At 35.8% G+C, this 27,433-nt stretch overlaps 1 protein-coding gene across 2 annotated transcripts in view; it reads left to right on the forward strand.

Annotated features, from left to right (window-relative positions):
* LOC150104143 (WD repeat-containing protein 55) overlaps window positions 1–27,433 on the forward strand; it is a 164,406-nt gene that overhangs the window by 41,110 nt on the left and 95,863 nt on the right. The window contains exon 1 of one of the 2 annotated variants that reach the window (XM_090396778.1): window positions 5,970–6,091. The exons of the other annotated variant lie outside the window; for it this stretch is intronic. Within the exon in view, the coding sequence (XP_090252904.1) occupies window positions 6,044–6,091 (48 nt within the window). The 5' untranslated portion in view covers window positions 5,970–6,043. Of the gene's footprint in view, window positions 1–5,969; window positions 6,092–27,433 lie in introns of those variants that run through there. 2 annotated transcript variants of the gene reach the window in all.

Consider the following 27,433-nt stretch of genomic DNA (forward strand, 5'->3'; position numbering starts at 1 on the left):
CATTGTAGGAGACCCATCTTAGACAACACATAGTTTATCATACCATTCTTTCATCCATTCACTTTCATCACTATCAGCAATGCATTGTATGGTACGTCCACCTGCCATGAAAAAAAAAACGCCTCTCACCCTCTTACTCACTACCTCCTTTCGCAACTTCCAGAGATAGTCTCATGTCTTTGTTCCTTCCCATTGTTCTATCATAGGAAAAATCCCTCCTCTCCCAGTGTCACTCATGTAAATACCTCTGAACAGTTTAAATGTCCCATTCGTATCACACCTTCGTCTCCTATCCACCAAACTCTGCAGTTTGCATGCTCTCAGTCTATCCTCGTAACCAACATTGTACAGTCCTGATATAATTTTTGTTATTCTCCCCTGTACCTTTTTCAAGGTTACCTCATCATCCCTTTCATCCCTTTGAAATCCCAGTGACTAGATTTGAGCACTGTATGCAGATGTGGTCTGATCTTTATACAATGAAATCACCACTCCGTATTTCTGGAAGGCAAGTCTGAGTAATTCAGAAGTCTTCTCAGTTGTTACCTTCAACAATTTCTCAATATGTCTATTAAAATTTAATTTTCTGTTTACCAGCGCCCCAAGATCCTCTGTCTTCTCCACGTCCTGTAGTATAGTTCCACCAATACAGCATGTAGATATCAAGATCTTAGATTTAGGCTATTCTCAGTCATTCTACCACCTGTTCAGCGTATTCAATTCTTCCTGAAGGATCACGACATCGGCACTATTATTATAACTTAAATAAGGTATATATAAAATGGATGACTGAAGAGGCGGAACAAGATGAGTGGAGATAATCAGTTTCATGAGGTGTACAAAGAGCAAGTAAGGAAGGTGTGAAGGCGGTATGAGCAGTCATTAGCAAATGACACTAAAAGAAATCCTAGGGATTTTTTCGACATCTGGCCAGTAGAAGAAAGAATGATTGTGGGAGAATGATAAATACTGAGGATGATATAGTATAGATGTTAAATGAGCAGTTCATTAGAGTATTCCATCCTTGTGATTGCAACATAATGCAGAACTTGAGAGCAGTGTAAATGGAGGAAGAAATCACTGATGGTGAGTGAGCAGGAAGTATTTGAGGAACTGAGTAAACTTGATGTCAACAAGGTCATGGGACTTGATGATATATCATCGCTTATCTTGAGGGAAGGTTCCAGGGAGTTAACAACCCCTTTAACGTGCATTTTCAACATGAGTCTTAGATTTGCCCAGGTCTCAAAGGAATGGAAAGATAGCAAAATTGTTCGGCTTCATAAAGGAGGTGATAAGACTAAGGCTTCGAATTATAGGCCAATCTACTTGTCTGCAGTTGGGGGGTCAAGGTGTTGGAGAAGCTAGTGCGAACAAGGATTCTGAACTTAGTGGACAGCATTAGAATTCTCTTTAATGCGCAGCATGCGTTTGTTAAAGGAAGATCGTGTTTTAGCAATGTTTACTTATTATAACAGGGTGACGAATACAATTGGACAAGAGGGCGCATATACAGTAGTATATTTAGATTTTGCAAAGGTTTTTGGTAGATTACCACATGACAAACTAGTAGTTAAATTGGGACAGATGGGGTTGGATATAGATTAGTGCGTTAGATTGGAGATTAGCTGTATGATAGGTATCAACAGGTTGTATATGGGAGAGTGATATCCCCGAAGAAGAAAGTCACTAGTGGCGTGCCCCAAGGGTTGGTTTGGGGACCATTGTTCTTTAATTTGTATGTAAATAACATTGGAAAGGGCTTAAATGGTGATGTACACAGTGTGTCGTTAAGTAATGAGATTGATTTTTTACAGGATAGCCCTTTGAATAAAAGTAACAAACATGTTTATAGCTTTGACCGCTATAGTCTGTCGTAATTGCTGTAACCGTTGAAGTAAGAATGTGAGTTGAACGTGTCAGAAGTTGCGTCATGGATACAGAGCTGTGGTAAACTTTTACCATAAATTAGGTAAAAAAACTGCTACAGAGGTGCACCAAGACCTAAGAAAAGTTTACGGCGATGACTATCTGAGCCGTGCACAAATGATCCGCTGGTTTTCCACGTTTAAAGAGGGAAGGAAATCCCTGGAGGATGAACCACGCTGTGTACGACCAGTTTCTGCACAGACAAATGAAAATGTGCTGAAAGTTAGGGACATTGTTGTCCATGACAGGTGAATAACCACTAGGCGACTCGGTGTACAGCTTGGTGTCGGTAAGGAAAAAACGGCGGGTTAATCTTAGAAAGATTTGCACAAGAAGGAGATTTGTTCTAGGTTTGTGCCGCACACGTTGACACATGAACAGAGAGAGAGAGCACCGGTGATGAGAGTTGGTCTTTTCAGTTTGTTCCGGAAACGAAACCCCAGACCATGGAATGGCTTGGAATGTCTTCTACCCGGCAGAAGAAAGTCAGGTTGCAAAAATCATGTGTCAAACAAATTGTCATTGTTTTTTTAGACGCTGCTGGAATTATCCACATCTAATTTGTTCCTGAGAGCACCACAATGAACGATCAGTATTATTTAGGAGTAATGAAACTTTTGTACATTCATATGCGACGTGTCAGGAAAGAATTGTATCACAACTGGTTTCTGTTGCACGACAACGCGCCTGCGCACTGTGCGCTGCCTGTGAAGTAGTTTCTGGCTTCGAAGTCGATCTGTGTAATTGAACACCCCCCCCCCCTCAATTCGCCAGATTTTGTTCTCGCTAACTTTTTCCTCTTCTCAAAGATGAAGTGTGCCTTGAAAGGAAAGCCCTTCAGTGACATTGAGGGCATACAACGGGGTGTGACCAGACACTGAAGGAGGTTCCCGTTCAGGACTTTCTCCATACCTTCGAACACCTATACGATAGATGTAAACGTTTTGTGGAGTTTGAGGAAGATTATTTTGAATCTGCGTAATTGACAATTCCAAATATACGAGTGGTTCTTTGATTTGATATAATCAAATCGAATCATAGCGAGTGTGTGTGTGGGGGGGTGGATGTCAGTTTAATGTTGCAAAATGTATGGTTTTAAAATTTGAGAAGCAAAGATGGGATGCAGAGTATAGGATTTGTGAGGATATTTTGGAGGACATGAAGGAGATGAAAGATTTTGCAGTTGTGGTGGATAGGGGCTTGAAATTTCGTGGACATTTTGCTAAAATTGTGAGGACTACACAACGGCTTATGGGAACACTGACGTATAGAAGTAAGGATGTTCTGATTCCATTGTACAAGACTTTGATCAAGCTGCATATGGATTACAGTGCACCGATTTAGTCACCAGGTTTTCAAAAGGATGATGAGATGTTGGAGAGGGTCCAGAGACTATTGACTAAGTTTGTTTTGGTCTCTCGAATGTGGAATATGAGGACAGATTGAGAGAATGCAAATTACAAAGCCTAGTGGAGAGAAGGAAGAGAGGAGACAAGATCGAGACGTATAAGTTGATATGGGGTAATTACAAGATTAGCATGGATGAGATTTTTCATAGAATATCTGAAGACAGAGGCAGAACGAGAGACCATCTCTGGAAACTGTATAAGGTGGGTGTAAACAAGGGGGAAAGGAGTAGATTTTTTCAGTGGGTGATTGGTATGCATCACTTAAGAGTGTGGTGAGTGCAGGGATAGCGAATGCATTTAAGTCGAGGTACGATGAGCTGTGCATGTGAGATGCAGAGTATAGGATGTCAAGAGTACATGGAGTCAAGAGACTCATCTCCCACGATGAGTCTCTTGACTCCATGGCGGTCTGTTAATAATAATAATAATAATTCAGAGAAGCATGACATCATCTGCAAACAATTGAATATCTCCCTTCAGTCTAGTGAAAATGTAATTAGCATAAAAAGTTAAAAGCAAAGGTCCCAGTACTGAGCCCTGTGGAGTAACACTCGTGGTCTTCCTTTTTCATTATACTGTTCGCCCTCCTCCTCACGTACACAACTCTCTGAATTCTATGACACGGCCAATTTCCATGCCAGTTTTCTAGTGAGAAAATAAAAAAATAAAAAAAAACAGTTATTAATTTTAATAAATAGATAAATATGAGAACGTGGGTCGATTTTTGATAAAACTATGTTTAAAGCAAATTATGGTCAGCAAATAATGTCCTTTTTTTTTTTTTTTTACACTTCACGTTTATGTACTAAAAAGTTTTTTTTTTTTGTTGTTGTTGTTGTTGTTGTTGTTAAAAGAGGCCTTACGAACTCAAGGAGCTATACTCCAGGGCAGGCTTTTACAAACCTTCATGACCACAGTGGATAGATGTTTGCAAAAATCTGTTCTTTTGCTAAAAGACCAGTCTTTTAGCAAAAGGGAAAAAAAATACTGTTTTAGTTTTTTTTTTCTTTTCATATTTATATTTGTAAACTTTGAAGATCCAGTTTATTATTATTATTATTATTATTATTATTATTATTATTATTATTCCACCGCACTCCTTTCCTTCTTTGTATCATATTCTTCCGATGTTTCTAGATCAAAAAGGGAATTGAATAGCTATACATGATGCTGTGGTAGTTCACAGCACTTTAGAAATATTTATAGACAATTCCAGAAATAGCTTTGTTTTTTTTCAATTTTAGTATTTATAGACCGCTTTTTTATTCATTTATTTTTTTTCAAAGACGGAACTAACGGTACGGCGTATACCAGCACTTTTATTAACAATGACGTGTGACATACGGATGCAGCACATTTAGAAATTTGTACTTATTATTAGTTTTTTACACGTTTACCTACTGTGCAAATAAGCTTAATTATTTAATGAAAATTATATTTTTCATCTATTGTTAAGGTACTTGCTAAAAAACTTGCATTAAAATGATTATATACATTTTACTTATTTTTTATATACTATACTCGTACAATAAATTTATGCTTAATAAACTGCGTTACATACCTAATTTGTTGTTCTTATTCCAAAAACATTATCACACAATGAAGCAAAAATATCAGTAAATATAGTTTTTTTAGTTTCTTTTGATATCCATTTAATTTTGATATCCTTTTTAATTTTTTCTGCTTGCAAAGGAATACCAGCACCAGTTGTTTTATATAAAAAAACACTCTTTGTAGTTTTCAGCACACATCTAAAATTTGGACAATATTGTGATGGAAAACATGGTGGTGTTGTGCAGTCTTAAATATTCCTTTCGCTTTATTAGTAAAACTGGATTGAAGTGCAAATAAAACAAATAGATAAATACAGAAAACGCCCTTTCAGCTTTATTCCGATAGTAGAGTACTTCACCAAGAATAGAACAGCAGGTTGTTCCAACAAAAAAAAAAAAAAATAATAATAATAATAATAATTAACTATATACGGTATTCGAGTTGGACATTCGAACACCGGTTTGCTGGAATATCGAATTATTATTATTTTTCATTACTTTCACCCACGCATTATATAAGGATCGTACTATAATTTACAGCATTGATGAAATACGATGTATATTAGACTAAATTAATCTCATATAAATTACTTGCAAATGTTAATTTTTTTTCGTCACTGAAATTAACTTGGGGCCTGTCCTAAACAGTCTGGAATGCAGCATATCTTCCCAGGCGATTACTCACCGTGGTGTATATTATTTGTTGATACTTTTTTTTAAGTATCCTATCTCGACAGTGCATTAAGAATAAGACTGTCAAACCTAGATCACTAGATTTTTTTTTCTTTTTCATTATGAAATTCGTAACCAGTCTTACCATTTCGTCCATTAAAATTAATATATTTATCAGTTAAAAACCCCTTAATAATATTGATTAATCTGTCATCTCGGTTTAAGCTAAAGATCTCCTTTAATGTACAAGAATTAACGTTGTATTATCCTTTCGTTTACTTAAACTGATTTAAGTTTCGCCGATTAATTATTTTCATTGTTAATACAATTAATAATAATTAACTTCTACTGACATATTTGTTTTCAATTTTAATGATTATTATTATTTTTTTCATGTTTTTATCAGGAAGGAAATTTCAAAAATCACCAGTGGCGCTGTGATTTGCTAGTTTGGATTGGCAATTTCGGGTTTACTGTTCAATGTATTTGCTAGTCAAGTATTTTTTTTCCCCCATTCCAACTGTTTTGGTAAGCTATTACAATCCTTCGTTTTCTTTATAGTTACTAAATTGTCAGCATTACATCGCCATTTTATAAAACCTCACTTACTGGTATTCGTGATAAATAAATTTGATTCTTTTTTTTTTTTTAACTTAATAGCAGTACTGAACAGAACTCGCTGTATCAGAGCAAATAGCTGTAATTTTGACCTATTCAGTTGTCCTCTTTTAGTTCTTCCCAGAATGCAACGCATGACAATGAACCGATAATTAACACAATTAAACGGCATGGAATTTTGCAGTTTAATTCAGTCAGTGATAAACCTCCATTTCTATTAATATTAAAGTGCGGATAATTAACATTCACATACTTCAGTTTAAATATCTCTGAAATATTCAAACGAAGTAACTTCCTGAAATGCAGATGTGGTTGTGCGGCATTATTTGAAAACGAACAATTGCCTTTACTTCAACCGTGAAGAGGTCGTCGAACTCTCCAAGAGGGCAGCACAAAGAATAAAAATAAAATAAAATAAAAACCATGAAACACTAGCATTCCTTTCCAAGCCACATCCTCTTTATTGTAAAAATCACTTTAAAGAAATAAAACACATATCATTCCTGCAATTGGGAAGGGGGCAAAATGAAAAGTTATGTGTTAGGTTACGAATCCACCTTACAGAATGCATAAGAAAACTGCAGCAGCATGTTGGTAGGCCCGAGGTAACACGTATTGTTAATTAGAGTTTATTCAGATTAACTTAACCTTGAAAACTGTTGTTTGACATCAGAATAATAATGGACGAAAAATACGCCTACTTCATTCTTGTAAGGGAAAAAATATAAACTTTCGGTTCGGGGATAGCATTCAGCTGCTATTAATTGAATTTTGGTAATTAAAAAGTAGTTAATTACAGATTAACTGGTTTTAATTGTCGAATTGATAATTTAAAGTTAACTATACATAAAAGTGAAGCTAAAAGATTTGTTACAAAGAACAAGTATGGAAATATTTCATCCTTTTCCACCTGAATAAATAAATCTCGGATGGAAATAATGGATTTACTACGGACTCGTATTTTTTTTAAACTGATACCAGTTCTGTTTTGTTTTGTTTTTTGAAGCAAAAAAGCAGAACTTGTATCATTTCGTGCAAAACATTAGTTGATCGCCAAATTTTTGGCCTCTACCTAACAAATTATTATGTGCACCCACATAGCCATGCTGGGGGAGAGAATGCAGGTTTAAATTTCTCAAAATTCAGACACTGCATGGTTTTTTTATCTCGTGATAAATAAACCATGCATAAAAAAACGCCACCTTACTTATTACGGAAAAAAATATCAAGGATAAAGGTTTATAAATTATTTTAAAAAATACAGACTACTTACGTAAAGATATTTTTTATTAATAAATTTTTACCCTTGTTCATCAGTTTCAATATGATTTAAGAAACGAAAGATTAACGAACAAATATGGAATTGCGAGTTGTATTATAGCCGTATAGCTATAATACAACTCGCTATAATAACTATAATACTGATTCTGGTAATGTTTAGTAAAAGGTATACATAAAAATATTAATGTAGAGCATTTTTAGCCAATAGCACTTTCCACAAATGGGATAAAAGTAGCCTAAGGATGATACATTAGTGCTCGACATTTTTCATTGTACAGTTTTTCTATACGGAATCTGCTCTTATGAGAGCCTTTCAGGTGTTAAAAAAATGCAACTTTAAGAGTTGAATTTTTTTTAAAGCAAATCCTCTGTGTGGAGGTGCCCTGTAGTTTAGACTGTTCCCGTTCATGGTACTTGACTCATTTCGCGACGAACACTCCTGATCGACAGAGCTTGGCCAAATTAAGGTAAACCGCAGATGTAAGGGATTCGTTAAACACCTAGGGAATTCCTATGGATTGCAGAACCTAGAAATGAAAGAAGCTTCCCGAAAGGAACGTAAATTCAGTTTGCAGATCAGTGTACCGTATCTTAGGTGTTTACAGAACTTAGAAATTAATCAGATATTAGAAATAGCTACAGGGTAATATCTTCTTGATGGAAGAATATGGAGCAGCTCTGAAGTTTTTTATGGCATCACTAAAACCATCAGATAAAAAAGTAGATTTAGTGTATTCTGTTTCCTGCTGTAAAAAAGTATTTGTAAAGCAAAGAAAATGAGCCTGATGTACGAGAATCCAATATGACGCCAGATTTTTACCATGGTTTATGGTAAAATAAAACACAAATATAACGCGATGCGCTTTATTTATGTTTTATTTTATTTTATTCCTTAACCTCTCCAAGAATTTACGAATTCTTGGAAAGGTTAAGGAATCCTTCCATACCATAAAAATGTCCGTCACAAATCTGATATAATTAGGCAAACCGAAAAAAAAAGAGGTAATTTCACATCGCTATTCTTTCGACTTGTTTTACATAGTTTATTTTGATACCTAAAATAATTACAGAGTTCATTACGAAGTCAAATACTTCGGTTATGTTGGTTGCGAAATATTTTAAGTAAATTTGGCGTTTCTTCTAAATGCATGTTGAGGAAAAATTAAAAAGTCTTAATGCTAATTAAAATATCAGTAGACGTAAGAAATCTCCAAGTTTACACATACATATGAAGGCGATTTACTTATGAAAGCAGATCATAATGTCCTCCCGCGATGAGTCTTCGGACTCTTTGGAGCTGAAACGAATAATAATAATAATAAGGATAATTGGTAAGCATGCGGCTTTTAGGTAGGATTCAATTTAGTCTACTACAGGTCTCGATGAAACGTCCCCTTTGGAAAAGTCATATAATCTATAATCTGAAGTCCGTGGCATTTTCAGTTTTATTTTTAGTTCTGCATCCCAACTGGTTTGTTAGTTCTATTTGTCTGTTAGTTTGTTAGTCTGTTAATATGACTATGAGTACGATCGACAGTAAGCAAGTGATACATGGAATATTGTCTGAGCATTACGATAAGTTTCTTGCAGTATTCGATAGTTCTGTCTGTAACTATTACCCTTTTTCCTTTTTAGCTTTAATGATGATCAAATTTGTATTCCTTAAAAAAAGCTTAAAGTTTTCAGCTCATAACATGTCAGATTAGAAGTGTAGCTATATATGGAATATGAGATACTTCAAACCAAACTTTATTAGATGGGTCTAAATATTGTTGGTGTTTTTGCTGTTTAGGAATTACAACTGAAGCAATTAAGAAGCTCCACGAATGAAGTCAGTTTTGGGATGAATAACCGTTCGCACCGTATGAAATCGGCTAACTCAGTTGAAAAATCGATTTCCGTGCCCTAAACGGGATTAGAAACCAGAGCTTTCAAATCAAAGGACATCGCCAATGTTGACTGAGCTACGAAGCCTGTGTCTGGAAGAACATTATCCAGGCCAATATCTGTTGCATAAAAAGAAATATATTGTTGGTATACTTTTTAGGAGTGGTTTCATAACAACGCTCTTTAGCTGAAACGTTTGACAAAGGAGGAAGGCATAGAAAACGTTTTTGCCTTATTTTCATTACCAGTTATCTGATGACCAATGGATTACACATCCGTATTAATTCGGCTTCGGAGATTATATTAGAAAATGCGCAGAAGTCCTCGTTTATGTCAACAATCAGACAAATGATAATATTGACTATACTTAATTACAAGTAAATTTAATACAGTAGACGCCGCTTATTGTGATCACTTTGGGACAGTAGCTTTTCGATAACAATAACTGGCTGATAACATTAAGCAAAGGATATAAAAAAATTGCATCATTTATTTCAATTGCATCGTTTATTTAAAAAATTTATAAAAAAAATTGCATCATTTATTTCAATTTATTGTTATGAACATATTTTAATTTATTGTTCCAAACAACTTTTTAATAAGCAACAACATAAAATTTATTTTAAAAACTTATCTAGAGTTGTTTGTCGTGTCTTTGAATATAGTAGTTCATGAATAAATTGCTCATACTCATAATGCCTTTCGAAGTTTGTTGTTCTATGTTGCACACCGCGACGAAGTATTCGTAGAGCTTCTTGCATCTGAAGATTTTAGGAGCTTCTAAAATTTGTTCTTCTATACTTGCATCAGGTTCACTTTCTTCAATTAGTTTAAAGTTATCATCGGAAGCAGCTTGATATATTTCCGACACTATCATTGTAGCCACTACTGCAACGTTGTTATCAATATCCAACCAATTTTCAAATTCTTCTTTTGACATGCCGTCTCGGGTTTTATCAGAAATTTCATTTGTAAGATATTCAAATTCTTTGGAAGAAGGAGGTTCAGAGTTTGTCTTAAAAAATCCACCTTTTTGGAAGAAGTTTTCAATAGTCTTCTCTGAGACTTGTTGCCATGACATTGCTACAAAATCCAATGCATCAAGAAGGGAATTTTTTTTTTTTTTTTGCAATTGCACTTTCATCAGATTGGTCTTTTATATAGTCAGGTTCAGCTATAATTCTCGCACGAACTTCCCTGCAATAATAAGCTTTAAAAGCTCGTATGATGCCTTGGTCACATGGTTGAATTAACGATGTAGTGTTCGAAGGCAAGCAAATTACTTTTGATGTTCTTTAACGATAAATTGTTGTGTGTGTGTGCAGTGCATTTGTCTACCAGCAAGACAATTTGTCGCTTTAATTTAAGATCCCACTTAACTAACCAGTTGTTGAAAATGTCGTTAGTCATCTTAGCATCAGAACAGCAGTCAACAGGAAAACTTTTGACACCTTTAAAACATCGAGGATTTTTACTTTTTCCAATCACTAGGGGTTAGCACAACAAGTCACTTGCTCCTTTGAAGATTTAAATCCTTTAGTACCTTCATTTTTAAACAAATAAATATGCTCAGGCATTGCACGAAAATAGAGTCCTGTTTCGTCTGAATTGTAAATATCCTCGGGAGAATATTCAGCAATAATTTTTGGCCACTCGGTATTAATCCATGCATCAGCTGATAAAAAATCAGCACTTTTCTCTTCACTATGAATACGCTTACACAATATCCTCTCGCTTTTTCCACCATAACCCATCCATCAGATGAAGTTGATCTTTCCACCTTAATCTTGGACGTCCGCAATCTCTTCTTCCTGTTTCATCTGCAGAGCAGGAACTTGACATAAAAAGCCTATACCTGAATTGCTCAAGAAGACAATGACGAACCATCCATCAGTTGCGGTGAAATTTTCTTTGCCCATTGTTTTTGCAAGTTCTGCTTTTTGACACATCAAAGGCCCATTAATCGAAGCATTATTTTCACAAACATTATATTAAACCAAATTTTTAATGCTGATTCAACTTGAGTATCCTTACCAGATCGGCTCTTTTCCGAACCATGTTATCTGATGAGAACATGGATCGGAAAGATCGTAAGAGCTGAAGTTTCAATGTTCGATCTGTTTTTTAAGATCTTACACAAGAGTGGTTGTGAAATTTTTAAATGTACAGCCGCACTACGCTGACTCATTTTGGGCAACTTATCATAGCACTCCAAAATTCTTTGCTTTTATTGAAAAGATAAATCTTTACGTTTTTTTTTACTTGCTTCTGCCATAATGCTAAGGGCTGTGTTAACGAGCACTTAAAATCAAATACACTTACTGAAGGAGAGCACGAAAGCAAACTCGAAAAATCACAATTAGACTATATTTATATACCCCCCCCCTGCATTTGCCTGGAAGATTTAAGATTTACGGAAGAATAAGATTAAAGGAAGATTAACAAAAAAGTCAGATTTCGACAAATGTTCATTGTCAAATTTTTTGAGGATTAACCCTTATTTCTTAGAATTCTGAGATGCAAAAGCTAAACATTCGAGGATTTTGATTATAATAGACTTATTATATTTAATTCATTTTAAATGGTTGTTTTGGGACCAAATGATTTTGATAACAATAGCCGATTGAAAATTTTATCCGCCATCACAATAAGTGGATTCTACTGTATTTGCATTAATAAATGCTGAAAATTTCTAGACATGGCTTGCAAGGTGTAAATGCGAAAATAAGAAGGCGACATTAGAATGTACCGGAACACTCTGAGCTTTCAGAGCATTCTTTCAACTCCATATATAAAGCTCAGAATGTTATATTGTACAAGGAAATTACATGCCGGATTAACCGTGGCATGGTGGCATTATGGAACCAGGGCTTGAGGGCCCAAAATTAGGAAACTGAAAAATGAAATTGAACAGAGGATCCTTTGAGAACTCCATGGTCCCTCGACCATTAATCCTGCATTAAATGAAAGTTGTCAAATACTTTTATATCATCATAATCCGAACAGCTCCGATGGACTACGTTTATACCAGTTATGGAAATGCTATTGTCTAATACTGCTCATCAATGTTTTTTTTTTTTTTTTCATATATATACCTTTTATAGTTCGCCCACCGATTACAGATCCCTCGACACTTCTGCGCATGTCAGAAAAAGGAGAATCCAAAATCATTATTACAGGTCGGAAAATTTAGCTTTTCTTTTATGAACATTGTAGTTGTATAACAGTTGGAAAAATGTACGTAGAGTATTAACAAAATTGAAAAAGGTATAGCATAAAACAAAAATTTAACTAAGTTTATTTTTAAGAAAGTTTTCTATAAAATAAAAATAATTATACAGAAAAACAGAAATTTTTTCAAATGAACTTAGATATTATAAATTTACAGTTGAGATAACTGAGACACTTTAATGTCCTAAACCGATTAATTATTTATGACTTGTGACTCTTTTAACAAACCCATGCAAAAAAATGTTGGAAAAAAATACCATTATCAAATCCTTTTAATTGATTCAGATGACTGAATAGTCATCTGAATCGGTGTCCGAATCGCCATCACTTTCACTTAGACTGATCACCAAAGGTTCGCATAATTCTTTGATGATTCCGTCTCTGTCCCAATACATATTTTCCAATGAGGTGGCATGAGAACAATATTTTCCCCAGTTTTGAATTGTAATACTTTCAGTCGCCTGTTCTGAAAGCTTAAAAAGTTTCGACATGTCAATATCTCCAGTTACGTTGCGATGGCGAATGAAACTTTTCACTTCTGCCCAAACATACTTAATAGCATTAATATCGCAATGATATGGTGGTAGCCTCAAAGCTAGAAATCCATGCTCTTTGAGCATCGTGTCGAATTTAAATAGCTTAATTGTGGGCGAGTTTCTTTTGACCAAATTAAGCAATTCAATTTTTCGCATATCTGGGGAATGAGAAATGTTATTTGTAGAGAGCCAATCCAAAAGAACTTGCTTCTTATTAGACCAATTTGGAACTTTGTTTAATCGAATAGAGTGATATGAAGCGTTATCAATTATAGTAACAGCATTTTTAGGAAGGTTTGGAATCAGTTTTTCTTCTGCCCACTTTTCGAAAATCGTAGAATTCATTTGCCCATGGTAATTTCCAGTAGTTGAATTGTCTTTGTATAGTAAGTTTGAATTCGGTAAAAAAAAAACCATTTCCCGCACACAAAATTATTATGCGGCGCGAGGCATTTCCGGTTTGTAGCACTCCACATTCTTCTTTAGACTACCAACATTTTCCATAAGTTAAATTACTATCAATCTAAGTTTCATCTAGATACACAATCGGTTTTTTCTCCTCCCTGAAACGTCTTATTGCTCTCAAATACTGCATTCTAGATAAAACAATGTCACTTCATTCCATGATAAGTTTTCTTTTATTCTGGGACTTTTTAAAACAAAATCCGATTTCATGAAGTATTTTCCTTAAAGTTTCTCTTTTCCAATGAAAATTAATTTTTTCTTTAAGCACAGGAATTAATTTCGGAACAGTTGGCACTCTTTTCTCGACCACGTAAAATTCGTGAATAGTTCTTCTTATAACGTCTACATCAAAATCATTCAAAGCTACGTTTTCGATGGTTATCTTTACTCTGGCGCTTTTTTTAGGAGATTTAAATTTTGGCTTACCTTCACCTTTTGATTCCCTACAAATTCTTTTAACAGTCAACCCCGATATGCCCGCAATTGCACTTGTACGTTTTATGACTTGAGAAAGGGGAACAAAGAGACGATTCTTTTTCGCAGAATGTCAGCACATTATTCAATATTCTTTTACAAGAGCTACTGAAACGTTTAACAACAGAACTTGTTGACTGTATTGGATCCATCATACAAATTAATAATAAAAAAATAATGCAAAAAAGCGACAACAAAAATCAAGCTAGTACTTGTACAGAAAGCACGTGATTTCGCATGTTGGCGACCAATTCATACATCCTTCATTTCTTTCTCCCCTTCAGCATGAATCGACTATTCTTGGCAAAATGTCAAGGAGAGATCCACAATCGGTGGGCGAACTATACTAACCTTGCTAGGACTTGCCTTTAATAATAATCACATCATACTACTCTGCTATATACAACTCATTATGTCATATCTGCACAACGTCAATCCTTCTGTCGCCTACTTTTGCTCTTCTTCTATCTCTCAAATCGTAGTCAGGAAAAAAATCGTATTTATAAAGAAATAGCATTTTACATAAGTGATCGATATTTATTATGTCAATTTATTTCTCATTTAAAACACATTTCACAAATTCTACCCTGCGTAATTACAAAATAGAAAAAAATTCATTATCCGAGTTACAAAATGGTTGTAGAATCCGATTTTTTTCTACTTCCGCCATTTATTTTTTTATTAAGAAAATACACGATATTTCATTGGATGAGTCATCGGCTTCGTTGGCCAAGTGGATAGAGCTTCTGCTGTGCAAGTAATAGGGAGTGGATTCGAATGTCGTTGCACGTATGATTAGGAATGTTTCTAGGTGAGATGAATTTCACCTCCTGTATAAGACATCATCTTACTCATTAGAAGCCTGAATTGGCTTTAAAAATATCATATTTAGTCTCTGGAGCAGGGGTTTATCTCCTCTTGTGACTACCTATATTACTAATGTACGATAATTTTACAAATTTCGTATAAATATTTCATACGTATTATATTATAAATTACATAATATTAGTATAACTTAGTTATAGTAGCTGTTTCTTTTTCCAAAATTAAATCTAAATATTATCCATTTACTGAAACATTTTCAATGTACGAAGTCATGGAGCATATTACATCTTTTTAAAAATAACAATGTACTTTAATATTATTAATGCATTTAATTAAAGTGCTGTTTTCAATTGCAGTTATCACCATAATTATTTTCTCTTATTTGAATCAATAAATGAAATTATTATAAGCATCGTATTATAGTATTTAATTGCTCTTTCGATCCTTTATACATTCAATAACAAAATCTCATTCTCTGAATTTATTTTTAATAATAAAATTTGGTTTATCTCAGAATATTTATTTACAGCAGACTTTAAAAAAAAAGATCGCGTCAAGGAAAGCACCGTCTGATTCATGGTCACTGTTGTTGCTAAGTCAGATAAACTTATGCTTCAAATTGCTTTTATTCATCCCATCTACTTCTGTCCTTTAAGACAGTCTCCCCCCCCCTGCCTTTTCTAAAGGTTACAACCGTCAACCGTTCAAGCAAAATATGAACAGACTCCGCCTTTCCTCTATTCCTCTTGCCCCCACACGGCACCAATATGCTATAGGTCTTGTGTCCTTCCGTGTGTGGATCAGATATTAAAAAAAATAATAATAATCAAAGCTGGCCTTAATGGCTGCGAGTACCACTACAGAATGTGTTTACTGAGATCCGTGTTTGTTTTAACCAGTGGTAAGTTTGTTGTCTTTTGCTCACCTTTATACTCTCAATGTAATGTGTGCAGTGTGTACTCGCATGATAGAGTTAATAATACAACAACATTAATAAAATTTTAAAAAATCCCCGAAAAAAAAAGTTGCCGAAAAGAATTTGTTAATGTTTAGTTTTTTTGCTATATCTGTAAAGATTATTTCCTTATGCTGAGCTGGACTGAGCGAAGTTAACATCCAAAAGTGCGTGATGTCATCAAAGAAAACCCGGCTTCATATTAGGGTTTCTTAGATCTTGGCTATTCTGTTCCCAGGATTCGAGACATTTTTTTCCGGAGTCCCAGGAATTCCCTGGACTATACAATTTCGCTCATGAAAATTATTTTTAAGTGTATTTGTTAAGTATTATTTCTTATATTTTTTATAAAATGCGTCAATAATAGCTAAATAAATAGTCCTTAAGACAATAAATTTTCAAATAAGTTTCCACACCTAAATTTCAGCATCACGCTTGCTCCATAGTTAAACCTTTGTGTGTATGAACAACAGTACTGAAATATCACATACAGTAAACCCTCGATTTAACGGACCTCGATTTAACGGACTTTGGATTTAACGGACAAAATTCACGGTCCGTATGTTATGTTAAAATTAACATCCTGTTAATTTTAAAATGCTTTTAACCAAGATTTGCTTATAATTAAATTAACAGGTTATTTTTTGTTATTAATTTCCTGTTACTTTTAATAAATTTTGGCGAATAGGTCATCATATGTTGGAAAAGCACTGTAATAATTTAGCCGACATAAATGAGTCATCGCTCATAAAACATGTTCGGCGAATGATTAGGACCTGATCACACCAATCGCACTGTAATTGGTTCTTTTGTCGCGTGGCGTGACTTTCTGTAGCAGTTTTATTACACACATTTTCGCAATTTTAGGGAGTTAATTATAAAAAAAAAAAAAAAACAGCAGAATTCAAAAGTTCAAAAAAAAAAACTTGATAGTTTTTTCAAAGCAGGATTACCTAAACCAAGCGCCTCGACGTCGAACATTGACTTCACATTAACTTATCTAAAAGTGTGAAAATTGTGTTAAAAATTATATGTAAAACAATTTTTTTTGTTATTACAGTGCTACTATTGATAAAATTGCAGTATAATGTTACAGATATTTTTATTTTAAAAAATTCGCGATTTAACGGACACCTATTAGTCCGTTAAATCGAGGTTTTACTGTATTTCTTGTGCTGATCCATTCATTCAAGTAAGACTAAAACGGTGATCCGATTCTATTGATTAATTCTTTAATTTTTTTTATATTTGCTCTTTTATAATAATAATAATAATAATAATTATTATTATTATTATTATTATCATTAATCATCTTGAGTGGCATTCCAACATTGTATTTTACAAAGTTCAGCACAAAGTGCTGCATATATGGTTCATTTTCTACATTAGATTTCAATAAAAACAATTTAATAATACTGTAATTTTTACGATTTGACCTCAAGCTATTAATAAATCAAGGCTTTTCAAGAGAAAGAGTAAGACAGAAACCTGCCGCCATCTAACGGCCCTAAACTATAATACTCAATTATTGTCTGTAATAAATAATGCGAGTTATATTTATATTTTTGAGATGACCGTTTGCAAACCAACGCTTTGAGGGGGGGGCGGGAACCTACTTGTCCAGGCCAAAGATGGAGTGACACTTGTAATAAAATGAAGACATGCATGCTGTACTGCCTTTCACTCCCTAAAGGAAATAAGAAAAAAATAAGAATAAGTAACCGGCTGAAGAAAGGTTCAAAAAACGTGCTTCCTGTAGTCGGCAATTAGCACCTTTAATAGTCTTTCTTTTTTTGTCAGCATACACTATGGATGGAAATGTCATTTCCATAGGCTACACAAATTTTAATAATTATGATCGTCATCATCATCATCATCATCATCATCATTTATTCATGTATGAACAGGAAATTATATACAAAAATATTCATATGACAAAATCTGATGGAAATAAAGTCTATTGGAAGCAAGTGAGCCAAGTTGCTCTGTTTTGTGCCAAATGGCAGATGTCAGTGGGTCACGAGCCTCATCTTCAAAAAGAAGTTATCAACACTGTTTTCTTTGCCTTCCTCTGTGTCTAAGAGTTGGCCTGCCGGGAGTAAGAACACTGAATAGATGTCTAAGTTGGTGTCCTCACCATCTCAGTTGACTTTTTTAAAAAAAAATTCTTTGTATTAAGGGTATTTTTTGGAATTCTTCAAAAATGACAGTATTAGGAATGTAATCTCTCCATGTATATCCTAATATTTTTCGATGGCATGTTGTCGCAAAACTATTGATGATAATAACTGCTCCCTGCATAGCGATGTTCCATGTCTTGGCACTATATATAAAGATGGCTTGACTGTTGGTTTTGTACAGTCGAATTTTGTTATTTGTGGTGATGGGATTGAACTTCCAGATACTAGGTAGACTTTTATTGAATTGAAGTTTGTGCTTTTCGTTAAGTCTATTATAGTATCGATATAGGAACCTAGGTACTCAAAACCATTTACTCCTTCAAGAATGTTGTCATTAGCCTAATATTTTCTTCCATTCTTGTTGAAAATTTTTCAGTTGGTTATATTATAAATTAAAGATGCAAAGAAATTATATTCTTGGTCTCGTCCTTTATCCAAGTGTAAGTAAAAAAAGTTTGTGCGTGAAGTAACTTCACGACTGGACTACTTGTACATGGAAGCCAATGACCACATGAATTGCCTTAGTGTCCCATAATGCAACGCACTTATCCTTACGGACATGTATAATACTATGCATTATGGTAAGGGCCACTTACCATACCGGTTCCATGTTTATGTGCAGGGGATGTCTCCAAAACTCGGGCGATCCCTCAGATTCCCATAGCGAGCGACCTGAACGATAATTTAACTTAGTGTTGGCTCTGCTCAGTAACAGGCTCACCTACCACTAAACAGAACCTCTCATATTTCAGGGAGAAGCATCTGCAGAGGCAAACTCGATAGAGGCCACCACACCGGACCCAAATCCCCGGATACTCAGCAGCACTCTCAAGTACTCTCATCATAGCAGACTTCCTGCTTCAACAGAAAACCATCTGTCAGAGCCAGACCCAGAATGATACCAAGGTTGAAGTAAGGCAGAAGTCATATTTCCATAAACAAGTAGTCAAAAGGTGTCACAACTTATCACCTTATACTTTGGATTAGAGACGGATGTTGAAAGATTTTTCACCTTTCATTGGTTATACCATAACTAAAGAATTTTAAAAAAATCGGCTAACACCTTTTAAGCGCAAGAAAATCGGCCGTCGAACCTATACTATTTTCCGACATTAAAAATATTGTGTTAGGGTTAGGAATCACGTCGATTAAATTAGTGATAGCCTTGGGCCTATCTTTTATTGGCTACCAGTGAAGATTGAGCTGCCCACTCAGTCTACAAAAGTTAGATAGAACTAAAACTGTCTCGCCTACTCCATATAAATTAAAGATGCCAAGAAATTATATTATGGGTTTCATCCCTTATCCAAGTGTAAGCAAACAAAGTTTGCGCGTGAAGTACGTAGGCTGTTCAATAAGTTATAAGACTATATTTATACAGAAAACAGATTACCTTTAATCGTCATCATTTACATGGTCTTTTTCGAAGTAACTACCGTGAGACGCGATGCATTTGTCCCAACGTTGCGCCCACTTCTTAAACACATGTGAAAGTCCGTTTTTTGAGAGTTCTTTCAAAACCGCCTCCGCAGCTTTTACACATGCTTTGTTGCTTTCGAAATGGCGGCCTCTTAGTGGTTTCTTGAGCTGAGGAAACAGCCAGAAATCGCACGGTGCGAGATCAGGACTGTATGGAGGGTGTGGTAGGATATCTATGTTGTTTTTCTGCAAAACTTCCACTACACCACCAGCAATATGTGGCCTTGCATTATCGTGGTGCAATAAGAAGCCATTCTTCAGCAATGGACGCTTCCTTTTGACGTGCTGTACCATTGTCCGTAAAGCACGTCAAAACATCCGAATAGTATGAGCTGTTTACAGTATTCCCGGGTTCTACAGCATGTTGGTAAACAATGCCTTCGTAGTCAAAAAACATTATGGTCATAACTTTACCAGTCGATTTTACAGTTTTTGCTTTCTTGGGAGTAGGCGAAGACGGATGCTTCCATTCGCTGCTTTGTTGTTTCATTGTAGGGTCATAGTGATACAACCAAGCTTCATCTGCTGTAATGATGCGTTTTAAGAAGTTGTCGCCTTCTTGTTCCAGTCTTTCTTTCCATTCTGTGCACACATCCACTCGATGCTGCATTTGCTCCGGTGTCAAGAGTTTGGGAATCCATCGGGCGCAAACACGTTTCAGTCCCAAATGTTCAGCCATTATTGAGTGAACATTTCCCACAGAAATATTCAGGACAACATGCAGCTGGCATACTGTAATTCTGCGATCCTCCTTGATGATAATCGCTGCTGTGTTGATCATTGTCTCTGTGATGGACGTTGAAGGTCTTCCCTAACGTTCAAGGTCTTCCACATTTTGCCTTCCTTCCTTAAAAGTTTTATGCCAGCGAAAAACACTTGCCCTCGACATTGCTTCATCGTGGAAAGCTTCGCGTATCATGTTAAAAGTGTCCGATGCCGATTTTTGCAAACGCACACAAAATTTAATCGCATAACGCTGTTCCAAGGACGCTTCCATTTCGACGACTGGTCGCGGCTCATAGGCGTGCCGAAACAAGCTTGCGTTTCGGCACGCCTATGGTGACGCTCTGGCACATCAGCCCGTATACGCCATCTATCAACCTCTTTTGTTAATACAGACAGCAACATTTTTTTATTCCACAGAAATTAATATTGTGATGAGTGGTTTCGCGACAGTAAAATTAGTTTTATTACTTATTGAACAGCCCTCGTATATACAAATACCCCAGTCGTGAAGTTATTTCAGGTGAAAATTTTGTTTACTTACACTTGGATAAAGGATGAAATCAAGAATGTAATTTCTTGGCATGTTTAATTTATAGTATAACCAAGTATTTTAGTAATAAGGTGTGACACCTTTTGATTACTTGTAAATGGAAATATGACTTCTGCATTACTTCATTTTAGTATCACTTCTGAGTCTGACTCCCACTGATGAGACCAAAATAAAGGTGTCAACCTTTATTTAGGTCTCAATAAGAAGGGCAACTAACTATGGTTAGTGGTATTTCCATTTCATTCTATTTCATTCTATTCTGTTCTTTAGGACTTCAGTTTTACTTCTCTTGACTGCCAGTCCAAGTAGTGCTGTATTTTTGCATATATATATATTATCTCAGCGGTTCTGGGTAGTCTAAATATTAGTCAATCACTACCAATTTTATGCAAAAAAAGAATACATATGTAAGGCTGTCCTCTAGAATTTTCAAGAGTTATCCTGTGCCGCATTTTTAATGTGAATATCGTCCAAGGAAGTGTGTAAACAATGTGGCACATTACAGTCTTCAGTTGCCTAAAGATTAGCTGAACTGGATGAAAACTTTCTTCTAGATACCAAACGAGAACACAGCAACTAAACGGAGTCCCAAACATTAATATCTATAGCATGATTCAAAACTCATAATGAATTCGGTTTGGAAAGCAGAAGCAAAATCAGCTTGGCCAACCATGATTAATGTTTATTTAATTATTTTTCTTTAGAAAATGAAGTTTGGTATATGCTCTTGGCATGATTAACCTTACTCGGTGTCGTTCCCAAACAAACAGTCCATGTCTATGAATATTCTAAAATGGACATGGAGTTTTCTTGAATGTGTTCTCTTAACTGGTCTGCACTCAGGTCCGTACTTATGCACAGGCTAGGTATTGGCCCTCTAGCTGAGGGCCAATACAAAGATACTAACTGGAGCACTCTAGGAACTCGGACCCCCCCCCCCACTTCGAGAAAAATGTAAGCGGCCCTGTCTGCACTACTGTCTATTGAGAGGGGAACACAGAAGTAAAATTCCTCACTCAGCTTGAAATGTAGTCTGGTGAAATTTGTTAGTTTAAAAAAATGAACCGTATTTAAACGAACGTTGGATTATGATGGCTTCCACGTTTCCGTGGTAACGCGGAATGATAATTTCCATATCGTAGACTAAGCAAGCTACACTGTTTCATATATGAATAGCCTTCAGTGTCCAGACTTTCAGAATGTTACTGGATAAGGTCATTTCATCATCCACATAGCGCATTAGAGAGCGCTTTTTTGACATTTTCCCTTCCGTTGTGTAGGCTCAACGGAAGGGAAAATTTTAGTTGCTGTGTTCTCGTTGTGGAGTTCGAATCCCGCCTTAGAAGCAAGGAAGCGCAGAAAGTGAATTAGCTGTATTATATGGAAGTGGTAGAGTTTTTCCTCTCGGAACGTTAGTGTTTTCACCTGCCTCATAAACAGGTAAGTATTTCAGAAAACATACCCAACTAATAGACATAATACACTAGTCTAACTTTCTTAGTTGTTCCTGCCATAATTTCTCCGACCTAACTCAACAAATTCTTTTTGAAGTTCAGCGGCGGATTAACTTAATTGATTTCAGCATATGGTACCGACCAACTATTCCCCTTACGATTTGTCGTTCCAAATTAAGAAACTCACAACTATCTAGACATACTAGCCACTGAATTAGAAAGGTTTATTTCACGTATAGACATGTGACTGTCGATACCGATCCTCTTCAATTCTCTGCTCATAATTCGGTGAGATATGGATCGGGACCAGCCTTTATTAAATGCTTCGGTCAATTGCTGCACACAGGAAGTTCTGTTTGTCCATACGGTTTCAGGGCAGTTCGTCTTCTCAGGCCTTCTCAGACGTCTATCTCGTTCCTAATGCTGTGTTAGGATCACAGTTACTCCTCTTAGACAAGCAATATGCGTTATTTTTTCACTAATTACACACCTGGTCTATCTCGCCTTTTGAGAAACTAGTCCAGTTCTGCTACTTTAAAAATTGTGGTACCAGCCAGATGGGAACCCACAAAAAACCCTTTATCGAACTCTGAAAGATCCTTTGCTTATTCCATTGTGATCAATACTATTGACGATTACAAGCAGCATTCTTAAATAGTTGCAACGAACAGCATGGGTTTACTAATGGAATGTCATGTTTTAGCAACTTCACACATGCTACAATAATGTTACCACTGAGTTAGTCAAGGCTAATGGATACACCGTGAATAATTTTGGATTTTGCTAAGACTTTTGACAGAATACAGTATGGAAAACAATTAGATAAATTGGAGAATATGGGATTGGATTATAAACTGTTGCCATGGTAGCAGCATTTCCAGCCTGACTTCACAACTGAGAAAATTTGAGTTGCAGATTCTATATAACAACGTTAATATTTCCTTGTAAGCATCCACAAGCTGTTGTGTAAACTAAATAAGAAATTCATTATTAGGGACCGATGGGATATCAGCATGGATGCTAGGAGAATATTTAGCTAAACTGATGTATCCAGCTGTATATGAGTTTCAGCACACACGCAGGATTGCACCAAACTGGAAAAAATGTATGCTAATTCTATTGTGCAAGGATGTGAAAGACTGATATGTCTCATTCTCAGAGTATCTATATCTCTTCAATGGAGACGAATATTTTGGAAAGTTTTAATTAGGAACTCGCCAAATTTGACAGTGATTCAATAGTTTGTGCTGAATAGCATTGTTTAATTAAATTAAGCTTATGTTTAAGTAGCTTGCTTATATTTTAGAATAATGATTCGTGTGACTTAGACAAGAGGAATGGATACAACATGATTCTTTTGGAGTTTGCTAAGCCTTTTGATAGATGGAAAGCTAGTAATTAAGTTGGAGGGTTTGTCATTGGATTATAAACTCATACCTTGGCACTAGCTTGTCGCCTTCTTCACTGCGTACTGATGAATCAGTGATGACCTTGGACCAGCTATCTCTCTGATTGGCTACCAGTGGAGATTGAACTGCCCACTCAGTCTCCAAAAGTTAGATAGGGTAAACGGCCACGCCTACTCCCTATACGGGAACAAATAGGCGTTAGCTGATTTTTGACCTTGGCTATAATTGAGAAATATGAAATATTGTGTATAGAAAATGTGAGTCTATAAGATTTCAGGTGAACAGGGGTGTTCTATAGGTGTTTGTTATTAGTCCATTGTTATTGAATCTTAAAAATAATGGCATTGGCAAAGGTATCTGACATGTTTCTTCATGCAAAGATAGATATGATAATCAGGCATGTGATAATAAAGTATTGCCAGAATAATTGTATAAGCTGGATTTGAATAAGCTGGAATTTTGAGCAGGTTAAAATGGTTTTTCATTCAATGTTTGGCAAATTATGCAGTATGGTGTGTGATGAGATATCCAGTGATGTATTATATTTGCGGGATTTTGTAGTAAATTGAAGTTCAGGAACCATATAAGAAAATTGCAAATACAGCTAGAAAACATACCAGAATAATTCTAATGATGAAACAACCATTGCCATATAAGGATGAAGAAGTTACTTTCCTCTTTACGCTTTAAAAGCTATCAACCTGGTATATGCAACATTGAGCTCATCGCTACCTCTCCACTGTATGAAGAAATCCATATGTATGAGTTGCACAAACTTAATAAAAATTCTGCGATAGAAACTGGTAGGATATCAGCACGGATCTTAAAAGAGTGGTCAACTGAACTAGCTATCCTTTTACCAGGCTACATAATTTGAGTCTCCGAACAGGGAAGATTCTGCAGGAGTCGAAAGAATGTATTGTAATCCCATTGAATATGGTGCAACGGTGCAAAGACCGATATATCCAACTGTCGACCAATCCGTATCTCAGGAATAGTTGTGAAGATTTTGGAAAAGTTGGCTACGGATCGCATTCAGAAATGGGTTTACAAAAATGTCTACTTTGCAACGAACAGATGGGATTACTAATGAATGTCATGTTTTAGCAACTTGCACACATTCTACAATAATGTTACCACTGAGTTAGTCAAGGCAAATGGATACACCGTGAATACTTTTGGATTTTGCTAAGGCTTTTCGCAGAATACAGCATGGAAAACAGTTAGATAAATTGAGGAATATGGGTTTGGATTATAAACTGTTCCCATGGATAAGAGGATATCCAATGTGATGACTGACTAACATATATCAAAAAAGTCGTACATGTGAGTGTGAATCTACAAGATTCAAGGTAATCAGTCCTTGGTCCATTGTTATTGAATCTGTACATTAATGACGTTGGGAAGGATTTGACAGGTGATATACAGCTATTTGATGAAGATGCAAAGATTGGTAGGGTGACAAGGAATGCTGCTGATATGCAGTACTTGCAGAATGATTTGAATAGGCTGGAATTATGGGCATGGGAAAATAGATGCCAGTTCAATGTCAGTAAACGTAAAATCATGCAGGTTGCCCTGATTAGATATCCAATTTCGTATTTTATTGGTTGGGTTATGCTAGAAGAAACTGATGAGGCTAGGGATCTTGGTGTGTTAGTAGATAGCAACTTAAAGTTCAGGGGGCATGGAGCAAAGATTGCAAACACAACTCAAAAGATAATTGCAATGGTGAAACGAACTTTAACATATATAGATAAGGATTCCATTTTGCTTCTTAATAAGGTCTTGATAAGAACCAACTTGGACTATTGTGCATAGGTCTGGTGTCCTGATTTCTGTTGTGATTCTGATACAGTGGAGAGAGTGCAAAGGAGAGTGTTAAAAATGATATCAGGATTGTGGAATACTGATTATGAAGACAGATTGAGAATATGTAGACTGCAGGCAAAAGCAAACAGCAGAAACAGAGGAGATATGATTACGATGTGCAAATCTCTGAAAGAATCATACAGGATATCAGTTAATGGAAATTTTCATTTTATGGCGAGTGGGGAAAGGATGTGATGTCATCCTTGGAAGGTGAAAATGAATGCTATGAAAGGGATGGATGTAGATTTTTCTCCATAGAATGGTGCGTGTTTTGAACGAATTCAAGAGTAGGTATGACAGCTGGTGCGAATAGTATGGTCTCCCACGACTAGCTCCTGACTCCCTGGGGGTCTCTCTTAATAATAATAATAATAATAATAATAATAATAATAATTATTATTATTATTATTATTATTATTATTATTATTCGATCCAGGGAATCCAAAGACTCATCGAGGGAGGGCACCTACTCTACAACTCTGTTTCTAACACTCAATCCTCCTACTACAATGCACCACAACTACACCATCACTACTATTTTCAAAGACAAATACAAAAATCAATCCCCACAGTGGGATTTTAACCCCCAGCCTTTTGGCTGAAGAGCAGATATGCTAACTACTTTGCCAACCAGGCTGGCAAAAGGCTTAGAAAACGTTCCTCTAGTCGGTGTCTTGACTTGAACTTAAGTCTATCTCGAGTTTAACTTGAGTTTATCTTGATGGTGTTAATAATAATAATAATAATAATAATAATAATCCAGCTTGGTTGGTCAAGAGCCTCCATAGCTCAGTCAGTATAGACGAGGCCCTTTGGTCGGAAATACTTGGATTCGATTCCTTAGTGACGTGAGGAACCTTTTTCGACTAAAGGTGACTTAGCCAGTCTAATATGATGGTAGGGGGTTTTTCAACCAGAAACTCGGGTTTTTTGTCCTCCAGAACAGGAAAACCGGACCCGCGAACACACATGGATTACAGTCATGAATATGTCCCAGCCATATGCTGATCCCGATCCAGGATAAAATTGTGAGGTTGGGGAAAGCAATGGTGAACTACCCTGTAGAAAACTCACCAGGAAAATGTTGTGGGAAATGCGTACAAAGCCACCTACAGTCGGAAACGACAAAGGAAAAATCAATCAGTCGGCCTTGTTGGTTGAGGAGTTAGTGTATTTGCTTTGCTTTCCAGCCAATAAGGCTACCGGTTCGAATCCAGCCTTGGGATGGATATTTGTGATTGTCTGTCAAAATACTATTGGTGGTGTTGGGCAGTAGATAGCGTTGGTGTAGATGAGTATGGTAGTTGCAGTTTGCTGTAGTTGGGGAATTGAGTGGTAGAAACAGTGAGTTGTGGAGTGGGTGTCCTCCCTCGATGAGTGTTTAGACTCCTTGGAAGTGTCACATAATAATAATAATATAATTTGATATCTTAAAAAAGAAACAGAACTTATTCTAGCCGTTCCAGAACAGACCTTACAAACTAAAGCAATGAAAGCAAAATTTTTGAACATCAATAATAGCAGCAAATGCAGATTATATGATACAATAACTGATCAATGTCAGCAGCTAGATAGTCTAAACTAATTATAAATACCGTAGTGATCAAGCGGCAAAAATAATTCATTGGTATGTATGCAAGAAATATATATATATATATATTTTACTTCTGATAACTGGTGGCATCCTAAAATAGAGACAGTATTGGAAAACAAAGCATTCTCTAGAACTTTAGATTACAAATTAATCGGTTTATGTTTATATATATAATCAAAAATCAGCTAACGCCTTTCTATTCCCGTATATGGGGAGTAGGCGAGGCCATTTAGCCCTATCTAACTTTTGGAGACTGAGTGGGCAGTTCAATCTCCACTGGTACCAATCAGAGATAGATGGCCCAAGGCTATCACTAATTAAGCGGTACACAGAG

Source organism: Typopeltis vanoorti, chromosome 8 (genome assembly GCF_054136105.1).
Source record: "Typopeltis vanoorti isolate ZY-2024b chromosome 8, IOZ_Tvanoo_1.0, whole genome shotgun sequence".
Classification (NCBI taxonomy): Eukaryota; Metazoa; Arthropoda; class Arachnida; order Uropygi; family Thelyphonidae; genus Typopeltis; species Typopeltis vanoorti.